The sequence below is a fragment of the Echiichthys vipera genome, assembly GCF_963691815.1.
Source record: "Echiichthys vipera genome assembly, chromosome: 13".
NCBI lineage: Eukaryota > Metazoa > Chordata > Actinopteri > Perciformes > Trachinidae > Echiichthys > Echiichthys vipera.
Window position 1 is genome coordinate 23,578,578 of NC_139838.1, and position 18,078 is coordinate 23,596,655.

Below are 18,078 nucleotides of genomic sequence, written 5' to 3' on the forward strand. Positions count from 1 at the left end.
ATCTGGACAACCTGCTGTCGCAACAATTAAGCTGTCAATTAATTGTCACCAGATGCCAAATTAGCACCAATAACTGGGAGGGATCTGAAAGTGTCCTATTAAAAGTGTTTATTATTAAAGTGCCTTGGTTATTTAAAAAACATGCTAGTACAGCAGTGCAATAGCCACATCTGATATTCTATTAAATTATGAACCGTAAAAAATAAGTATTTCAGATTAATAAAGTACTACTAACTTGTTCTCTAATGCCATAACATATAAGTCGTATTCACATTACTATAGATATTATTATAGTTACTGTAAGTGTGTCTGTCTCTGTCTTTGTGTCTGTCTTTGTCTCTCTGTCCATCTGTCCATCTTTCTCTCTTTCTCTCTCCTTCTCTTCCTCTCTCCGGTGCAGACAGATGTGCGTCCTCCACAGAGCTGGGTCTGTCCGACGTTCCTGTCTGTTATAGGGAAGATTTTCGTTGCCACCGTACTCTACGGTGGAATTGTTGGGTCTGTGTAAATCATGAATAAGTCATAGAGTGTGGTCTTTACCTAGTTTGCAAAGTGTCCTGAGATAACTTTTGTTATGATTCTGCACTATAAATAAAATTGAATTGAATTGAATTAATGTTGATCTCCAGTGTATATCCTTACTTTCTGGATGGCTAAAAAACAGCAGCCAAACTGCATTATGGGCCTTTAAAGACAATGGCACTGTGGTGATTGTCCTGCCTTATTGGTCTGAAAGGCCCAAATTTATCATTCAGATGAGGCTTTAAATTCAGATTATTGCATTTTATCTATTTTGTACAAATAATCTTAATGCAATGACAAAATACCCTAAACTGTAAATGTGTCAAGTATTCAATTCACACAGGAGAAACCGGAAATAGGCTTTTTAATGTTATCATTTAGACCATTTAGTTATTGAATTACCAGAAAACGTGCTTTATCGCGATATCTTTACTGAGATTAAATGACCTATTATGGTGACATCATAATAAGGTCAAGCTCAATATGCCTATTTGTGAAGACAAAGCCCATTTATTAACATTCCCACTGAGTTTCAGTTGTCGGAGTGGCTGTTTTGCACCATTGAGGCCACAGTTCCTCCATGTTTTTTATTTACTCACCCCCGGACCCCTCTGCTGTGAGCCCGCTGCGGGTCTGTGCATGGGAAAGCCCGGTCGCTAGTGGCGGAGGGGCACAACGTGACCTGACAACAAGGAACCTCCGGGAAAACCGTCAGTGCTGAAGTATGTGAAGCGGAGAGGGAGGGGGGGAGCGGGGCTCCGCCAGGGGGGCGCACGACAAACGACACCACCTGCGGCTCCTCTAGAAGCGACAAGAAATGATTAATGCAAACCTACTGCGAGAGGTGCAGCTTCAGGAGAACCATGCAGGACTAAGCATGACTTAAGTCTTAATGAATGCATAAATAAATATAGAAGTAAATTAATACATGAATACATGAATGAATAAATAAATGCATAAATACAGGAAGAAGTAAGTAAATGGGACCTCCCACACCATTAACATGTGGACACAGAAATACATAAATAAATAAATGTAGGTGAACAAAAATGTAGAAACAATGTAAATCTTTTATTTATTAGAACATTTATTTCAGCATTTATTTATTCGTTCTTTTATTTCAGCATTGTGTATTTATTAATGTATTAATTTATTTATCCCTGTATTCATTTATACATTTAGTTATGTTTATTTAGGTCTGTATTTATTTCTGCATTTATTTATTCATGTATTCATCAATACATTTATTACATATTTTATTTCTGCATTTATTAATTTCTGTATTTATTCATGCATTTATTTATTTATTTATTTATGTATTTAGTTCTGCATGTTATTATTTATTCCTGTATTCATTTATTTCATCATCATTTATGTATTCATTTATTTCAATATTTATTTATTTATTAATGTATTTATCTATTCATTTAATTCTGTAATTATTTATTTGTAAATTTATTCATGCATTTATTTCTGCATTTATTCATTAATTTATTTCTATATTTGTTTATTTGTAAATGTATTTATTAATGCACTTATTTATTTATTATGCACTTCTTTCTTGAGCCCTAAGTCATGTTTAGCCCTCCATGCAACACTCGGGGTGAAATTGGCTTCGCTGTCACCGGCCTTTGCGGCGGCGGTGGCGGTGGAGGGTGTGGGGGGGCTGGCCGTCGGGAGCCCCCCGCTGCCCGGAGAGGACACCCCGTGGCCGGGAGGCGGAGACGGGACCCCCGGTGACGTCAGTGGGCCTGTCTGTTTCCTGCAATAGAAAGTGAGAGAGAAGGTGAAGGGAGAAAACACAGCTCCGTGTGACCCCCCCTCCTTCTCCTGACACTAAAAGATGTGTTACAACCCCGCACCTGTGAGTATCAACACACGGCCAAGCTTCATCTCTCCTTCCGCGTGTTGTTGTGTCCTCCTCCGCGGAGCCGCTGCAGACGCGGGGCTCCGGCACTGTGATACAGGTCGCAGTCGGCAGCTGCAGCCTGAGAGTCGGACATGCTTGTATCGGCGTCTCGTCCGGTTTTAACCTGCTGTGAACTTTAGAGGCTCCGTCGAGTCCGGCGTGTTCCGGGAGAGGCAGGTGCTGCTTTTTGGCGCAGTGTTGCTCCGGACTCCTGCAGCAAACCCGAGGCAACTTGAACTCCCCCGGTGCTTCTCTTTGTTTTTGCACCACTGTAGGTAAGCCGCACGCTATGTCCGACCCCCGTGGTGTGTTCACTGTCACCCTATCATGTTTGGTGGTAAATGCGCATGTTGGAGGCTTTTTTTTGAGGGGGGGTTGATTTTTCATGGTTAAAGAGGGAAGTGTCCCATTCGAGCTGTTGCAGCAGAGACGCTGGGGTTTTCCCTGGCTCCGCCCTCCCTTACAGGGCGTTCACGTGTTGCAACAGGCACACAAAAATACGCTATTCCCACGCATTGTTTTTGCTGACTTCATTGCATGCCCTTAAATCCCCACGATTTCTCTCCACCTGCTGTGTTTGTCGCGATTGCACCCGATAAACCAGGCGCTCGTCTCTCATTGCACGTATAAAAATCAGTGCACACTTCATTTATATCTCCTCATGTGTAATATTATTAAACACACCGCACTCAGACACCGTCAATGCGTGACTGTGCGTGCACGCTGCGGCCCCGCTTTTTACATAACACCCGCGGTTGATCCTCAGGTGTGAGCGGAAATCATCATTAGGCACCTGCGAGCGCATTCCAGCCCGCCTGGGTGAGAACATACTGTTACAGCTTGGCTCTCCGGTATGTTTTGTTTTCTCGTGTCGGTATCAGGGTGTTTCCTCAAAGATCTGCACACACACACACACACACACACACGCACGCAGACACGCACAGACACACGCACACAGACACGCAGACAGGCTGTGCAGACGGACGACAGACACGCTGGAGAAAATGTGCACGTCTCTCTCTCCTCCTCATCCCCCGCCGCTGCCTCATCGTCCGCGCTGTCGATGCTGAGCTGAAACAACATTGTGCATCACAGGTGAGAAGCTCTACGTGTTTCTATCAGCAGCACGACCTGGATGGGTTTTCACGCGACCTGCCGCGGCCGCACACGCGACTCCAAACCCACCGTGAGATGATGATGTCATTGCCGTAGCGCCACATGTAACTGTATGGAGCAAAACCCATCATCCAGTGTGTAGTAAGTGTTATGTAATCTTGGTGAGGTGGGGGGGTGAACAAAAGGCTGATTCCTGAAGCACTGCTGCTCTCTGCATTGCTCCTGCAGGAGGTGTAGAGGTGTTAAGGAGACAGGGATGGAGATGATGCAAGGGTGAGAAAGCTTCAAAAAGAGAAGAAAAACAGGATTATAGCAGATGTTTATTCACGTCGGTGTGATTTTGTGTCTATGCAGAGGCGAGCTTCTCTTCTGCGCTTGTTTGTGTCATCACCAGAGCGGCTCTGACATCTCGGTAACATTTAACTTCACCCACCTTCTTGCCTCGCAGAATCTGCATGAAACCCCATTTAAGCTTCTGATCTTTGATTCAGTAAAAAGGGCATCAGAGTGGGAACGGTCCCCCCTCCGGTGTGAAGGTGGGTTCAGTCCCTTTTTGATGCTTGTGACTTTCTGCAGTGATGCAACTCCAACCGGGGGAGATTTCTCAGATAGTGACCTCTGTGTGGCCGCCCAGCTGCCCCTGAGCGTCCATCAGCGACACTCACACACACACAGGACCTTATTGTTTGCATCATTCGTCATCCGCGCTGATATTTGACAAAGTGAAGAGCGGGCGCCCTGTATCAGCCTCTGACATGTCAATCAGAGCAACAACAGCCGATCCTCCACCTCCATCGCTCTTGTCTTTTGTTTGAGATCAGAGTGGCAGATAGCAGCTGCTGCAGAGGTTATATTGATATGGAGGGGAACATATTATTCACTCCTCCTCCCACTGACAGCAGCCCGAGCCGCACTGCACATTATCACACAGCAGCACAGAGAGCAGAGGCCCTGGAAATGAAAAGTCCAGCCTTGTTTGGGGGGCACCTGTTTGAGGGATAACTCAATCAACGACTCTGTCCTGGACTCCCAGGCAGCTGCCAAGAGCGAGCAGAGGACTCCGCACACCGCAGAGCCAGCAGCATAGTGCCTTATTGATCCGCGGAGCTCATGTTAAGCCGATTCCAACTCAATATATATATGTGTGTGTGTGTGTTTTCTGTAGATGAACCCAGACTGTGGCTCAAGAGTCGACGCTTCTCAAGGTCCAACGTTACCCCAAGATGCACCTGTGAACTGAGGGGCGGAAAGATGCCGCGCACCAAGCAGAACAACCCGAAAAACTTAAAAGGTGAGTTCACGCTGCTGTCTTTGTTTCCCATCTGCTGGTTGAACTGGATTTTTGAGGCCCAAAGAGGCCTGAGTTGGTCGGAGATGCTCGGCTTAAACGAGTGTGATCTGAGGAGCGGGGGCTAGAGTAGAGCTTTCTTAAGGAGCTTGGGTGTTCCCTCTCCGTCTCTGTCGCAGTTGGAGGGTGATGTTGACTCAAAATGCTGTTAAATACTTCACTGACTGTTGCTGAAGCGACTTGTCGTTGGCGGGGCGATGCTTTGTTTGTTTTCAGTCCTCACTTCATGTTGTTGTCCAGTTAAAACTCTGCGTCTCTAATGAATACAGTCCTCCTCCTGCAGCTCTCCCCTTCCTTCAAACAGTAACCTTTACGAGCCCTGGACGTTCATTTCAATCATCCCCATCGTGATTGTGATGCAGATGCTGTTTTATAGTTGCAGTTCTATGAGAATCGCCGCCCTGTGTTTTAAAACCCTCTGAGATGAAAAACTGTGTCTTGCTGCATAAATATGAAATGAAATGCTTTTGGCCAAACTATTAACAACATATTTCTCTCCATCTCTGGAACGCTTCGTTGATATTGACACGTATTGTTGTCGGTCTCTTTTTGAGAATCCGTCCTTCTTTACTTGTGTTGCTTTGCAGTGTCGGGAGTACAGGACTTTATAAAACCAGGCTTCCACCAAACATGCCCATGTGCTTCTGTAGAACAGCCAACAGGAACGTTTTCTCTCTTCCTGAAATGACCTGCGATTGTCAAAGTCTCCCGTCACGGGCCCTGAGCACAGAGCTGAGAGGAGAAGCAGAAGTCTAGTTCTCTGGCAGAACACTTGAATCACAATATGATAAAAAGTTATTATTATTTTTGCCCAGTGCACAAAAAAAACCCCAAAACAGCTTTAATTGTTTTTTATGACTCTCGCCAGATGAATTTCTTTCGCCTTTCTGCCCTCATCCATCTGGGATCGCTCCACGGGAAAGTGATTTCAGGAGGCTGGGCCTTATCAAACATCCTCCATATGATTGGATAAACCACTTGTCCGTCATCTTTATTGATGTGCAGCTTCAACCGCTCACATCGAAACCAACCTGTGACGCTGGTGCGAGCGACGCAGGAAAAAACCAAAACAGAACAGCCGACATGGTTTCCACCAACAAAAGCTTTTTAAAGAAGAAAGATTCTCTAGATTGGAAACACGGATGAAATAGCGGCAAGATGTTGACGCCTGCTTCCTCGATGCGAGCCGCATCTGAATCACAACAGTCGCTTCTCCGCTACGTCACATCTATTAAAACCCTGCCCGGCGGTCCTGATTGGCTCGACCACCTGAAATCACTCTTCTACAGAGCGATCCCAGAAGGTTGCGTGGAGCTAGGCGAAGTCAAGGTGGAACGAAATTCATCTGGCGAGCATCAGGTTGGAAAAAGCCTACTTCTTAAGGCCTTTACACGTCAAGCTGTTTTTTTAATGCACTTAATTCGCATGTCAGTTTAGTTTTTAGTTTTATTTTTTTGGCCATTTGAGTCTGTATTTGCATCGAACAGCTGGAGGTTGACACGAAATGGGAGAGGGGGCAACATGACGCCACAGGTCGGAGTCGAACACGGGCCCCTGTGACGAGGACTTTTAGCCTCTGTAGATGAGGCCCCTGGTGGCTCAGTGGCGCCTTTTCAAACAGTTTTTGTCAAACACAACACGAATATTGCTTGTAATTTTATTTTTTCTAGAACAAAGATTTTTCTAATAAGAACAAAGTCATGAGTCAAGATGACAAACTTTACTCCTTATCACTCCGACGAAGGCAGAACATACGAGTTCCACTCCTTCTGCTCTTACCTTTCACAATAAAAGTCTTTTATTGTAACGAGCCAATCCGGCAGGCCGAGCACATGACCGGTGTGAGTATTAGCAGGCGAGCGTTTCATATTCTCATGTTTATTCGTCACAGCCTGATGCTTAAAGGCCTAAAAGGTAAAAGCACACCCAGAAATAAAGATCCAGTAGATTATAAGAAAGGGAAAAAAAAAAAAGCATCGTCACTAATTAGACAACAGGGCAGTTTTTGTTTTGGAGAAGATCGTGATTTTCACAGGACAGCGATCGTCATGTGGTCTCTGCCCGTACTGTTCCGGTTTCTTCTTCTGCTGCGGGAGTGTGTCCTCACGCTGCCTCCGTGTTGTGCCTCGTTGTAGAGCTGACCTTTTACAGTGTGACCAAACTCTTTACACACCGCTGAAGTCGCTCCATTCGTCGGAGTCAAACAGCGTCGTCTGATCGGTGACCGCTCCCTTCGGCGGCTTTTTATTTGATGTAGATGTGTGAAAGTCGCTCAGTGTTGATTGTGTCTCTGATTAGAAGACTTGAGCTGACAAATGAGGCTTGAATTTTACTCCTTTATATGAGTCGTGCAGATACTTTTTCTCCAGTTGAACATGGGCTTGATAACATCATGCTTTCAGTTTGGTTTGTTCGTTTGTCAGCAGGATTTTTGCCCCTCGATCACGTTTTTTCGTGCATCTTTTGCCCTCTGCAGTTTCTGACGCTGCCATTAAATCAACAATTTTTACGTTGTTGAATTATCGTCATCGTGATATCAGCTTGCAATAAGCACATCGCCGAAAGACACTCTTTGGTTAGATAGAATAGAATAGAAATACTTTATTGGTCCCAAGCAGGGAAATCGCAGCATTGTAAAATAATAATTTCCTTGCAGTTCTTATAAAAACTGATTTATGTGAAGGCAAATTTGGAACCAATCAGGGTTCAATGTCAACACTTTGTCTGACACTCAGTGAGTGTCGTGTCCAGCAGTTAAACATTTTGAACGTTATTTGCATTTTCATAGATTCTGTCTCAATGTAATTGAACTTTCTTTTGGAAAAAAATCCAAATCAAACACAAATTTTGAGTCAAAGCAAAGTATGAGTGTTGTCTGGACGGGAAACTTTGATCATGACGGTGGTTTTGTGTCTTATTTTGATAGAATATATCCGTGTCTCACTTGGTTTTTAATTTCTTACATGCATTTGTTGGACAAACATGAACATCTTCTCCAATCTAAAGCAAAAAAAACGTCATTTAAAGGTTGGAGGCTTGGACTGCAGACAAACGTTGCTTTGCTTGTACGTAATCGGGAAACAAACAAATCAACACACGACTGTTTCATCATATGTCGATGTTTAATCACATTACAGCTTATGTGGTGTGATAAATGAACGATAGGACGCGTCCACTGTGATCGTAGCTGCTTTTCCCTCGAGGTGTTTGATGTAAACGGACCGTTCTGGCTTTTATTTGTCTTTTGTAAACGCACGTATTAAGACGAGGCGGCGTCTGTGGCTGCGTTGTTTGTGTTCATATCGTCTCATATCTGACGAGATCAACGTGTCAGACGAAGACGTTTTTACGCTGACAGTATTTGCTGTGAATGGATGTTTTCGACTGAGTGAGAAAATGGAAACGATGATTGATGAGATAAGACGGGTTCCCGTGCAGCAGGAAACCCTTGGATTCAAACACAACACAATGCAGTCGAAGCAGAAGATAACAGGGCTGACTGAGTGACAGCTTGTTCCCGCGCTCACACAGAACACCAATTGGCTGGAAGGATATCGTGTTGTGTTGATAATTGACAGATTTACGCGTCAACAGACGTTTGCGGTTCACAGATCTATGAATCTGCAGCGTTACATGCTGGGTGTGAAAATGTGCATCCCTGCCATTCAGCAGCAGATTTCCTCCTCTACGTCTGCGAGCGGCGAGCCAGAGTCCCTCTGTTTATTCATCATACAAACACTTCCTGTGCTGTTTCATTCAGATTACTTGGCCAAACAACATAAATAATTCAGTTTTAGAACAGGACGTTGCATAGCCCAACAGAGGACGGTGGAAGCGGCGGCCAAATGATACTTGGTTCTATTTTTAATGGTGACTGTTCCCTCGTTTCTCGCGGTGCAGACAAAAGAGCTGCAGCTGCTGCAGTGTTTGGGGATTTTCGTACTCGAGGGTAAAAGATCTGGATGTGAAACGAGAATAATTGACAGTAATTTCATTGGGATGGAAGATGCTTTATCCAGGGGCGAGTGTAGAGGCTTTTAAAGACGTTTGGAAAATTAGTGAAAAATTAAGATACGAATTAAAAGGCCCGGTTCTCAGCATTAAAACATTATTAAGGGTTTATTCAGTGTGAGAAATGAATGCCACACACAATAAATAAACTATTCTAACATAAAGCTGCTACATGTAGAAGGTCCTTCCACCCAGAGGACGCCCCCAGACGTAAAGAGCTGCAGATCAACTACATCATATTGGTCTCTTTTTAGTCATTTTGCATCATTTTGTACTCGTTTTGTGTCTCTTTGTAGTTGATTTGTATCATTTTGTGGTTGTTTGTGGTCGTTTTATATCTTTTTGTCGTCATTTTGTGTGTTTTTGGTGTTGTTTTGTATCTTTTTGTGATTGTTTTGTATCTCTTTGTGGTCATTTCATGTCTTTCTGTGTGTCTTTGGTGTTGCTTTGTATTGTTTTGTGTTTCTTTGTGGTCGTTTTGTGTCTTTTTGTGGTTGTTTTATATCATTTTGTGATTGTTTTGTGTCTCTTTGTGGTCATTTGATGTCTTTCTGTGTGTCTTTGTGGTTGTTTTGTATCATTTTGTAGTTGTTTTGTGTCTCTGTTCACATTTTGTGACTCTTTGTGGTCATTTTATGCCTTTTTTGTGTCTCTTTGTGGTTGTTTTTACATCTTGTTGTGCTTGCATTGGGCCTCCATGTGGTCGTTTTGTGTGTCTTTGTCGTTTTGCATTATTTTGTAGTAATCTTGTGTCTCTTTGTAGTCGTGTGGTTTCTCTTGGTGGTTGTTTTTCATCTCACTGTGCTTGCATTGAGTTTCTTTGTAGGTTATTTACGTCTCTATGTTGTCGTTGTGTTTCCCTTTGCAGCCCTGACCTTAACTGTGATTACAAAATGATGGTGAATATGTGTTTTATTAGGAACTTTATCCAAATTAAGACCTTACAGTGTTTTGAATAGATGATATAATGTAAAGTACAATCATCAACAGTCTTATTTAAATACAGTACAGAGTCTTTAAGGTGTAACCCTGAACTTGATGTAACTCGCCGTCTCCGGTTCTGGGTAAATTACTCAACATGTTGTGGGGAGTAACGAGTTCACTTCCTCATCTTCTGATAACTTGTTGAGACATTTGTTTGGCTTCTTGTTTTGCCTTCTGACCCAGTTCACCCCCTCACCTCCCTGGCCCGCACTCAAGGCTCATCAGACAGGAAATGGTAATTGCATGGCATGCTATCACATGCTTCAACTCTGAGAGAGTCTTTTCCTGGGAACTCTCCTCAAGCTACCCTTAAGCCGTCACATAATGATTGTTAATGTCCAAGTCTGCCTTTAAAAAACTCAGTGCTTGAAGCTCCTTGAGCCAGTATTTTCCTTCTCTTTATAACACAGCAGTAACTCAGACACAAACATGGTATTTACTTCAGTATTCAGAGTTTTGGCCGGATGATGGGAAGCTGCTCGGGTCATTTCTGCCTCAAAGGCCTGGCAGCAGTTTGAATGCATAAAAGCAAATAACATCAACATTTCCACTCTGGGTCATCTGAAATGTGACTTGACACACTTTGTCCTGACACAAAGAATAATTGTTTTATTGACAGCGCCTCGACCTGGCTGCCCTGCTGATATCCATCAGGTGAATTTACGGCGGCGTTCTTGTACGAGGACACGAGTAAAAGCTTAGTGTCTGAACTCCAGACGACTTTATAGGAGCCCTGATAAGATATGACTTTTGCTCGGAGTGAATATGTTTTTACGACGTCTTGAATGCAGTTTTGCACGATTTTTTTTGTGAATGTTATTGAACGCAAAAGTAAATATTCTTGTCAGTTAGAATCTAATAATGTGTAGTTCAACAGCCCTGCAGTAATTCTGCACTGTAAGACATTTATTATGATGGTATTTGTGGCAGAGTGCTGTAATAAAAACTCTTTATGACTTTTCTAAGTTATATTTCAGAGCCTAGTTTGTGGTGCTGATGTTTTCGACCACATTAAAGAAAGAGAACGGATATTTAAAGGAGACCATTGTGCTCATTTTCAGGTTCATACTTGTATTTCTGTTTTTTTTTTTTTTACTAAAGCATGTTTACATGTGGCTACACGGTGGTGTGGTGGTTAGCACTGTCCCTAGTTCAAATCCCGGCTGGGGCCTTTCTGTGTGGAGTTTGCATGTTCTCCCCGTGTCTGCGTGGGTTTTCTCCAGGTTCTCCGGTTTCCTCCCACAGTCCAAAGACATGCACGTGTTCGGTTCATTGATGACTCTAAAATTGCCCTTAGGTGTGAATGGTTGTCTGTCTCTGTTTGTCTCTATGTGCCCTGTGATAGACCCCGGGATAAGCGGTTGAAGATGAATGAATGAATGTTTACATGTAAATTATGTGATGCCACCATGACAATATGCTTCTGCTGAAAGTTGCTAAATCATAATTTACGTTTGTTATTATTATATAAAAAATGCATCCCATGTAGCCAAACAGTTTAAATACAGACACACAACAACAGAGCGCCACAAACAGCAGAGAGGAAGGACCTTGAGTCTGTTCTGACGAATCTTTGGAAAAACATTCCCGGCCGCATTTCTGTCCGACTCATAATAAACCGACACATAATGTAAACAAGAGAAAGCAAAGGAATCGTCCGCTGCAAACTCTCTTTTATGATCCTCTTCTGATGAAACGCGAGGAAAGAAAGCCCCGCTCTCCGGCGCCCTGGTGAATCATTTACCCCCCGAGGGACATTTGTGAGTTTTTCATTCATAAAACTCGACGGCTCGACAAAACAAAGGTGAACAGGGTGAAATGCATAAAGTTTCACTCGCTCAAATCTTTATTTCGCAAGTGTTTTATGAACCTTTTAGCTGCATTTTATTGCACCACACTCTGTGATTTCTAACCTGCCCGTGCTTGCCCGCGCGCAGCTGATGTGCTCCGGTGTTTGTGTGTCCTCTGACGCAGTTTGCGGGCAACAATGCAGGAAGTTAGGAACTCCTGTCCCCATCCACCCGGCTTTGTTTACGTTTCTAAAACAGCTGGTCTCTAGGCAGCTCTGAGCAGAGACACACAGTGGTTTTCCCTTCTGACAGACTCTCTCTGTGGACTGCAGCAGAAATACACATAACACTGTCTGCTGCTGCAGGCGAACTGAAGTCATGAAATATAATATTAGGCTTTCTGAACGTGTACGGTAGAAACAAGAAGTTGGTTTATTCAGGCTGCAGTGTGTCGTTCCTCCGTGTTCCTCACCGAGTAAATCTGTGCTGTGTAAATCTGTGCTGTGTAAATGTTTTATACTTGTGCTGTAGTTTGTTTTCATGCCACTTTATACTTTTACTCCTCCACATTTCAGAGGCAAATATTGCACTTTTTACGAGGAATGCACCAATTGTTACATTTTGGGTTAATACTGATATTTAAAATAATTTGGCAGATGTTATTAACGTGTTTGTGCCAGGGAAGCAAAGAAAACAGTCATTCAGCCCTTCATTACACTATCTTTGATAAACTAAATCATACGGAAAACCTTTATTTTGACCGTCTTACACATGAAAACTTTAGAAAATTAATGAAAAATGTTCTGGTACAGGACATCAGTCCTCCACAGCAGATTCATCCACAAACAAAAAACACTATGAGACAACATTAAACGAACAATACCACGATATACATGCCAAAATAACAGTCATTACATACTTAAATAATCACAAAATATATATATTTTGATTGCTTCAAATGCCTTTTAACCCAGTTAGTTAGTTAGTTAGCTGCATCAGAAAATGTGACCCGGGGTTAAAACCCACTGATTTAGAAAGGAGTGCAGTTTGTTAACCTTTCTTCTCTCTCTCTTCTCTCTCTCTCTCTCTCTCTCTTTATACATTCAGTGTAATAATTTTCCTTCCTCCTCCTCATGCTGGTAGCGTCTTCCAGTGGTGGAATATAACTAAGTACATTCAGTAAAGTACTGCACTTAAGCACAATTTTGAGGTACTTTTACTTTACTTGAGTATTTCCATTTCATGCAGCTTCTACTCCGCTACAGCTCAGAGATAAATATTGTACTTTTGTCCGATGACAGTTTTTCTTCTTCTTCACGTCCAGTGAAAACCACGTATCTCCAGATGTGTTGATGTCCAATGTTTGTGATAAACTGAAGGATGCAGTTTTCCTTCATGTTCCTTCACTTCCTTAAATTATTAAGTCTTTTCTCCGCCTCTCGGAGCAGCTGGAATATGCATCGTCACAAAGCTGAAAACACGAAATGTTGACTTTTAAGGGATACGTGGCTCTCACAGGACGGAGACGCTACAAAGATTTCATAGAATATGATTAAGCTACCCAACAACAGTCAATAAACCATGTAAAATGAAAGCAACCTTAAACATCTACAGCGGGAAAAGGCAACCAACACATTAATGCAGCAGGAATATGAATCCAAGAACATCAGTTATGAATACTTTAACTTGAGTCCAGGACTTTTACTTGTAGTGGAGTATTTTCACAGCGTGGCATTAGTACTTTTAATAAAGGATCTGAACACTTGGTGTCTTCATCCAGACGGTGCCTTCAGTGGCTACGTGCTTTTTGTCACCCGTCCGTGTGACGCACGGTTTTCAAAGTGCCCCTGAAAATGCCCAGACTTGTTAGCGACACCCGTGTTTATAGAACTGACTCTCGCATTCCTCTTGTCTTATAAAAAGGCTCCTCGCACCAGCGCCCAACAGGTCTTTAGTGGAGAACATGCTGCGTGATAAATGGCGAACAACGGCAGTGAAAGGGGGTACATTTAACAAGGTGGAAAATGTTTACCCTATAAAGCCGATGCAGGGAGAAGGAGACGGAGAGTTTCTCAGCCCTCCGACATCCTTCACCGAGCTGACAAGGATGTTTATGCACAGAAATAAAGTTTGCGTGCTTTATTACATTAACGCTGATGGCTGATTAATGTAAGGTGGATTTATTGTGATTTAAGCAGGCGCAAAATTGCCTTCGCGAGCCAAAATGTGGAAGGATGAAGACCGTTTAGATTTACATGCTGTTTCTCACCGCCTCAGTAATCTGCAGCGAACGGACAAGAGTTTCCTGTTAATGATCAACCATTCTTCTGGCGTCAGCGCCGACTGTGGTCAAACATCCAGGGTCAGAATACACCGCACTAATCAGAGTTATACACTAACCCAGAGATGGCCAGATGCCGGACACAGAGATGTTGGTCTGTTGGTTTAAAGCTGCAGTGACTCAGGCTTTTCTGGCCTTCGTTTTGAGCTTCACGTAACCCTCAGAAGTGTCTGAGAATGAAGGTCAGAAGAGTCTTCTGTCAGCTCTTTGACCCGGCTTTGTGCTTTGTCTTTAACCTTCTGTGAAGTTCCTTCCCAACCCCTTTTTTAATCTCTCTGTCAGGCCCACAGTCAAGGTCTCCTGCATACCACACCACTGCTTCAGCAACCATCAGCTCTGTGGAAAACCGACTGTATATCCTGAGGCCTGCTGTTTATAAAATTGGCCTGTATGTATATATTCATGGTGTTTGGTTTGACTTCTGTACTTATTTGTTCAAAACTTTCACCGAAAAGAAGATCTTTAAGTTTAATTTATGTGTTCTGCAGACACAGAAAGTTTTCTGTAATGCCACTTTAATTCGAACCGACACACAGGTGGTCAACCAGCTGATGTTAGCTGTTACAAACACTGCCTACCGTACGGTACTTTGTACGTTACTTTGTTTGTTACTTTGTACGCTACTTTGTACGCTACTTTGTACGGTACCTTTTACGTTACTTTGTACACTACTTTGTACATTACTTTGTGTGTATGTTACTCTGCATTTTACCCTGTACGTTAGTCTGTGTCGTGATTTGAATCCTGGGCTAATGTACGGAGAGCTGAGGTTGCAGGACAACTTGTCACAAACTTTTGACAGAACATAAACAATTTTGCAACCAGTATAAAGGTTAGCAAGCTAGGCTAACTACAGTGGTGGAAAGAGACTTAAGTACATTTACTTAAACGTGCAGTCGTCAACATTTATCACATGCACACGCCTCAAGCTAGGTATACGCTAAAATGACGTTGGCAATTGCTATCTGTGAGTAAGTTAGCCAGTCTACCTCCCTGTAGCGTGTACTCCATGTCGTTTATCGATGACAGAAGATACGGCGCGTTCACATGAATCTGGTGCACGTGCACTGATGAGTACACGATGGGAGGAGCTTGTGGTAGTGGGGGAGGGGCGTGAGAGAAACGGTCAACTGGATCTGCCAGACTTTTAATTTTTAACTTTTTAATTTCTGTATTTTAGTACAATTTAACACTTCCCATTTCCTTCTGCTTGATACTTCTACTCTATTATGTTTCAGAGAAAGAGACCTGAATAAAAGCCAAACTAGCTTCCACTTTCCGACTGTGAGCTAGTTAGCCTTGCTTGCTAGTTTCTACCATGCCTGAAGCTTATCCTCTCCACTCTTGATTTTAGATTTCCCTCAGTGATGCACAGCATTGAGCATGACTCTACTGTGCTGTTCAGACTATTCAAACTTAAGTGAATGCCTCGGAGCTGCAGAGAAAGAGTTAACAGCTCTGCCCGAGCGAATGGATTTTTACATGTTGTGTCATGCTCAGGCATCCAAACCAGTGTTTCCGTACGGTCCCTTCAAATTACAGTGTGTTCAAACGCAGCGAGATTCACACAAAGGGAACTTCTCTCCCAGAGGCAGGAACACACGGGGTTTTAGCAACAGTAACTACAACAGACGGGCTGAAACTGGTTCAGGGATGTCTGTTTGAATTAGTGGTAACCTCCGAGAAGCTTTCACTTTGACAGAGACGCAGCACTGGGGCGGGGAGGGAAGAATTTTTATGGCCGTTTTTTGTGTAAATGAATTTAAGTATGGTAGAAAGAAAAAAAAGCTCACTTTGGCGTCCTGAAATGTGGGTTAATGTCTATTCCTTCTTATAAACGGAGGAGTAAAAGCATGTACTTTTCACCGTGTGCTGCTTTTAATGGTTCAGACATTCTGCAAAAAACTTTTAAATGGTGGAAAATGTGATTATCAGGTGGCCCTTTTTCCATTCTGCTTGAACTCTTAATTGTGAGACATCTCACAAATGGGGGAGATTTTCATCACCGTGGGCCGTTTGCTAAGTGGAGGGCGGTCGCACCGTGACAAATCGGCCCTCAGGGTAACAAGTGCGCAGAGAGAAACCTCCCTAACACCTGGCAACATCTGGTTCAGAGGAAACCAATTTGTGAGTCGGCTAATTTGGGAGGATTTCAGACCGCAGCTTGTTGATGTTTGTAAGTGCCAGTCGAATGTTTGCAATGTGACCACTGTAAATTCAGAAAATATAATGAAGTAGGAATAAATTAAGAGATATTCTTATATTATTTTATTGGAAATGGTGTTTCACATTTTGAGTTTATTAGGTGCTGAAGAGACAACACATCTGTTTTCTATTGAATTACAGGAATCAGATCTGCAACAATTTGTCAGTTAATTCAAAATAAAACTTTATTTATGTAGTAAAACATAAAATGCAACTCCAGGTGCATTTAGATGGATATAAGCATGGATAAGTCAATAAAATATAATATAATAACTAGTAATAAAATAAGAAATAAAAGATAACATTAAAAGTGAACTAAAGATTAAAAAAGCACAAGATAAAAGCCAGTTAATTAATTAATCCGATCAGTGGAAAATTAATTTAAATAAAAGTCAATTTTTCAAGCAAAACCTGTCACGTTCTCAAAGCTTTACTTTATAATAACGTTTATATTTTTGGGTTTAAACTGTTCGTTTAACAAAACATAAAAATGTGACGGTGCTTTTACTTTCATTACTTTAAGTTTATTTTTTATGATACTTGTTTCCTTTTATTGAGGTCAAACTTTAAATGGATGACTCTGACTTCAAACAGAGTGTTTCTGCTTTAAGGAAAGATCGGAGCACTTGTTCTTCTCTACTTCTTCCCGGTGTTGAAGGAAACTGGGGATTTTTGTTTCTTTCTAAGCAGCACTGCCAGACATTTTATTTTTAATCAGTGTTTTGTGGTTTTTAGATGTTTTGATCACACTAACAACAGCACTCTAACCGCATGTAAGTTTCTTTTTCACTCCTCAGAGTAATAATATAATTTTCCTCTCTTGGGAGCTGATAATTGTCTCGATAACTTCTTTTAAAGTGTTGAATCCATCGAGGACGTAATATTGAATGTTGCAGGTGTGAATGGTTGTCTGTCTCTGTTCGTCTCTATGTGCCCTGTGATAGACTGGCGTCCTGTCCAGGGTGGACCCCGCCTCACACCCGATGTCAGCTGGGATCGGCTCCAGCCCCCCGCGACCCCGACAGGGACAAGCGGTTGATGATGAATGAATGAATGAATGAATGAATGTTTATCCTCATCCATTACTGCGCTGCAAAGGTCAACCAGTTATATGACTGTAAATCGATGAATTATCCCAATTTATTATTTTAAAAACTATTTCTGATCAAATATAAAGTTTATATGCACTTCTTCATTTAATTCGTGTATTTTTAAATAATTGTAGCTTGTGTGCGGCGACCACATGATGACTCATATTTAACCAAAAATGTTTGTTTTTCAAAAAGGAAACAAACAATCAACTGTTTTCGTGATTGATTTTGGATTAAGACAAAACAACAATGTACATAGTTTTACACACCAGAGACCTTCAGTTTACTGTCGCACAAGAAAAATAAATGATTTAAATGTTCTCCCACTGTCACGGTTTCTTCACCTCACCTAAAACCATTTGGTGCGTGTGTGTGTGTGTGTATCACCCACCCATTTACCTTCGAACCCCTAGAGACAGGCGACCTGACTGTTTACGGCCTCGTGTGTGTGTCGTCACCTTGTGTCAGTGGACCAGCGCTGCCGCTCCATTCAGTCAAATTATTGGGATTAAACCTTTCAAACTGAAGCGTTAGTGAAGGGCTCAGGCAGGCCGAGTTAAATTGGAGCTAACGAACGGTGACCTTCTCCTACTTGTTAGTACCTTTTCCCCTCCGCAGGTGAGCCTTTGCGGCCCCGCGGAGCCACTTCCTGGAAACTTTGTTGAGCAGCATCGATGTTGGCAACTCAGAAAGGTGAGCGTCTGAGCGGGAATGACGGAAAAAAAAAAAAAACAGGGTGGGGGCCGGCAGGATTGGCTTCT

At 42.6% G+C, this 18,078-nt stretch overlaps 1 protein-coding gene across 3 annotated transcripts in view; it reads left to right on the forward strand.

Moving 5' to 3' along the window:
* Positions 1-2,285: 2,285 nt before the first annotated feature.
* The window catches only part of hivep1 (HIVEP zinc finger 1), a 61,668-nt gene continuing 45,875 nt past the window's right edge, over positions 2,286-18,078 (forward strand). The window contains exons 1-2 of one of the 3 annotated variants that reach the window (XM_083925610.1): positions 2,286-2,386; positions 4,713-4,838. In XM_083925610.1, coding sequence (XP_083781736.1) covers positions 4,799-4,838 — 40 coding nt within the window. In that variant the 5' untranslated portion in view covers positions 2,286-2,386; positions 4,713-4,798. Of the gene's footprint in view, positions 2,387-2,595; positions 2,707-3,401; positions 3,527-4,712; positions 4,839-18,078 lie in introns of those variants that run through there. The other 2 variants (XM_083925609.1, XM_083925608.1) reach the window with 2 other exon arrangements.